The sequence below is a fragment of the Cicer arietinum genome, chromosome 6 (assembly GCF_000331145.2).
Source record: "Cicer arietinum cultivar CDC Frontier isolate Library 1 chromosome 6, Cicar.CDCFrontier_v2.0, whole genome shotgun sequence".
NCBI lineage: Eukaryota > Viridiplantae > Streptophyta > Magnoliopsida > Fabales > Fabaceae > Cicer > Cicer arietinum.
In genome coordinates this window covers 52523466-52526834 of record NC_021165.2, presented here as the reverse complement: position 1 = coordinate 52526834, position 3369 = coordinate 52523466, and the positions used below count along the sequence as shown (strand labels likewise).

General features: G+C 35.7%; 1 protein-coding gene across 15 annotated transcripts in view; it reads right to left on the bottom strand.

The window, feature by feature from the left end:
• Positions 1 to 3369, bottom strand: part of LOC101493605 (uncharacterized) — a 44036-nt gene that overhangs the window by 21213 nt on the left and 19454 nt on the right. For 5 of the 15 annotated variants that reach the window (XR_012163822.1, XR_012163821.1, XM_073370571.1 and 2 more), the window contains exon 7: positions 658 to 993. The exons of the other annotated variants lie outside the window; for them this stretch is intronic. Coding sequence is in view for 1 of the 5 variants with exons in the window: in XM_073370570.1 (XP_073226671.1) it covers positions 990 to 993 (4 nt within the window). In the remaining 4 variants the exon portion in view is untranslated. Of the gene's footprint in view, positions 1 to 657; positions 994 to 3369 lie in introns of those variants that run through there. 15 annotated transcript variants of the gene reach the window in all.

The following is a 3369-nucleotide window of genomic DNA, read 5'->3' as shown; positions in this document are numbered from 1 at the left end:
CGTTCGATCTGACAGAGGTGGTGAGTATATTTCAACAGCCTTTATGAAGTATTGTGAAGAGCAGGGCATAAGGAGATTTCTAACTGCACCATATTCACCTCAACAAAACGATGTGGCTGAAAGGAAGAATCGAACAGTTTTCGACATGATTCGATCAATGCTTAAAAGCAAGAACATGTCGAAGGAATTCTGGGCAAAAGTTGTACAATGTGCTATTTATGTTCAGAATCGATGTCCACATTCGAAGTTAGAAGATCAAACAACACAAGAAGCATGGAGCGGACATAAGCCAACAGTTTCTCATCTCAAAATATTTGGTATTGTGGCGTATGCACACGTACCAGATCAACGAAGAACGAAGCTTGAAGACAAAAGTCAGAAGTACATATTCATTGGGTATGATGAGAAGACAAAAGGGTACAAGCTATTTGATCCCATAAGCAAGAAGGTGATACTGAAAACATTAACCTCGAAGAGGCACTGCGAGACGGAAAATGGAAAAACTGCCATGATCGAAGAGATTAAGGCCATTGAACGTAACAACACATGGGAACTAGCAGAATTACCAAAAGGAAGTCAACCCATTTGTAACACCCCGTTTTTCAAAGCGTGAGTGTATTTTTTTCAAAAGGAATTAAAATAAAACAGGGAAATAAATAAGGTAACCCACATTTGGATAAATATTTAAGTCGTAACACAACGACAAATAAGTCAACAGAATTTACGAGCAGCGGAAAAATTCTCAATCCATGAATTCAAAATATATTCATAACAAAAGTAGTACAGTCTTCCGGTTTAAAAATAAACGCAACCCAAAAGAAAGACATATGTTCCCTCTGTGACAACTTAGTCTGATCATTTTACAAAACAACTAAACACCCTGAGTGATCTCCACGCGCCCCGTGAGATCCTCCTAACGTAGCTGCAGTCGAGCGTTCCCATCTCCATTCCCGTCCGTAGGGTACGAACCGGTAGGATCGTCCTGATTCTCATCTGAGGGCAAAGCCCAGATTTCCACAATAATTGTAAAGGGTCACCAACCGAAAATAACAGTTAACACATAACAATTTAGTTTGTGAATGCTCAAAATAACTTTTCAACTAAGCATGCACCTTAACAGGATTTTCAATATGCGAAAAGTTCATACAATACTTTGCTAATTAAAAACAAATATTAAGTAACCGAGACATTAAGAGATTCCCCATTCTTAACGCCCAGTTAACTTAAACGATTTTCAAAAACAAATATTAAGTAACCGAGACATTAAGAGATTCCCCATTCTTAACGCCCAGTTAACTTAAACGATTTTTCACAAACAAACGCACATTAAGTAAACAAGACATTAAGAGATTCCCCATTCTTAACGCCCAGTTAACTTAAACGATTTTCAAAAACAAATATTAAGTAACCGAGACATTAAGAGATTCCCCATTCTTAACGCCCAGTTAACTTAAACGATTTTCAAAAACAAATATTAAGTAACCGAGACATTAAGAGATTCCCCATTCTTAACGCCCAGTTAACTTAAACGATTTTCAAAAACAAATATTAAGTAACCGAGACATTAAGAGATTCCCCATTCTTAACGCCCAGTTAACTTAAACGATTTTTCTTTAAAACAAAATATTAAGTAACCGAGACATTAAGAGATTCCCCATTCTTAACGCCTAGTTAACTTAAACGATTTTCAAAAACAAATATTAAGTAACCGAGACATTAAGAGATTCCCCATTCTTAACGCCCAGTTAACTTAAACGATTTTTCTTTAAAACAAAATATTAAGTAACCGAGACATTAAGAGATTCCCCATTCTTAACGCCCAGTTAACTTAAACGATTTTTCTTTAAAACAAAATATTAAGTAACCGAGACATTAAGAGATTCCCCATTCTTAACGCCCAGTTAACTTAAACGATTTTTCTTTAAAACAAAATATTAAGTAACCGAGACATTAAGAGATTCCCCATTCTTAACGCCCAGTTAACTTAAACGATTTTCAAAAACAAATATTAAGTAACCGAGACATTAAGAGATTCCCCATTCTTAACGCCCAGTTAACTTAAACGATTTTCAAAAACAAATATTAAGTAATCGAGACATTAAGAGATTCCCCATTCTTAACGCCCAGTTAACTTAAACGATTTTCAAAAACAAATATTAAGTAACCGAGACATTAAGAGATTCCCCATTCTTAACGCCCAGTTAACTTAAACGATTTTCAAAAACAAATATTAAGTAACCGAGACATTAAGAGATTCCCCATTCTTAACGCCCAGTTAACTTAAACGATTTTCAAAAACAAATATTAAGTAACCGAGACATTAAGAGATTCCCCATTCTTAACGCCCAGTTAACTTAAACGATTTTCAAAAACAAATATTAAGTAACCGAGACATTAAGAGATTCCCCATTCTTAACGCCCAGTTAACTTAAACGATTTTCAAAAACAAATATTAAGTAACCGAGACATTAAGAGATTCCCCATTCTTAACGCCCAGTTAACTTAAACGATTTTCAAAAACAAATATTAAGTAACCGAGACATTAAGAGATTCCCCATTCTTAACGCCCAGTTAACTTAAACGGTTTTCAAAACAAATATTAAGTAACCAAGACATTAAGAGATTCCCCATTCTTAATACTCATTTAACTTAATGGTTTTCAAATTCCACACAAAACAAACTCAAACAAATTCTCACATTCAATTCATAATTCACACCAAAACACATCAATCAACAAACATCAAGTATGAACATGCCAAATACGATGAACACAAATCAACATAATAAATTTCATTTATTCAAAATCTTACATACATGAGGTAAAATCATTTTTCCCAAAACAATACTCCAATCCTAACACAATTCGTTTCCACACAACCACAGATAAGGCCCTAGATGCACACTAAAAGTTTGGAAGGAGCCCTTACCTTAACGTTAGCTCAAACGTGCGTTTCCGGCACCGTGAGTAAATCCGGTAAATTTGCCGCTCGCAACACCGTTTCCAAAACTGGTCCACTAGCGCCGTAGCACGGTAGTGGCAACTTTCCCTTCTAACTCTTCACGAAATGAAGCTTGGATATAGAAGAAACGAAGGGGTTTGTGTTTGAATCTCAAATACCGTTTTTCTTCGTTTTCGAATCAAAGAGGAAGAGTGGAGTTGCGAAATCTTTGTTCTAGCACTCACCCAACCTTGGGTCACTAGTTTTGAAGAAAAGGAAGCAACAAAAATGAAAAATGGGAGGAGGAGGAAAATGGGTCGCGCGTGCAGGGAGGGAGAGGAAGATGGAAATTTTGTTTTTTCTTTCCTTCCTTTTTTTCTTTCTTTGTTTTTCCTTCCTTTCTATTTCCTTCTTTCCTTTATATAACCTT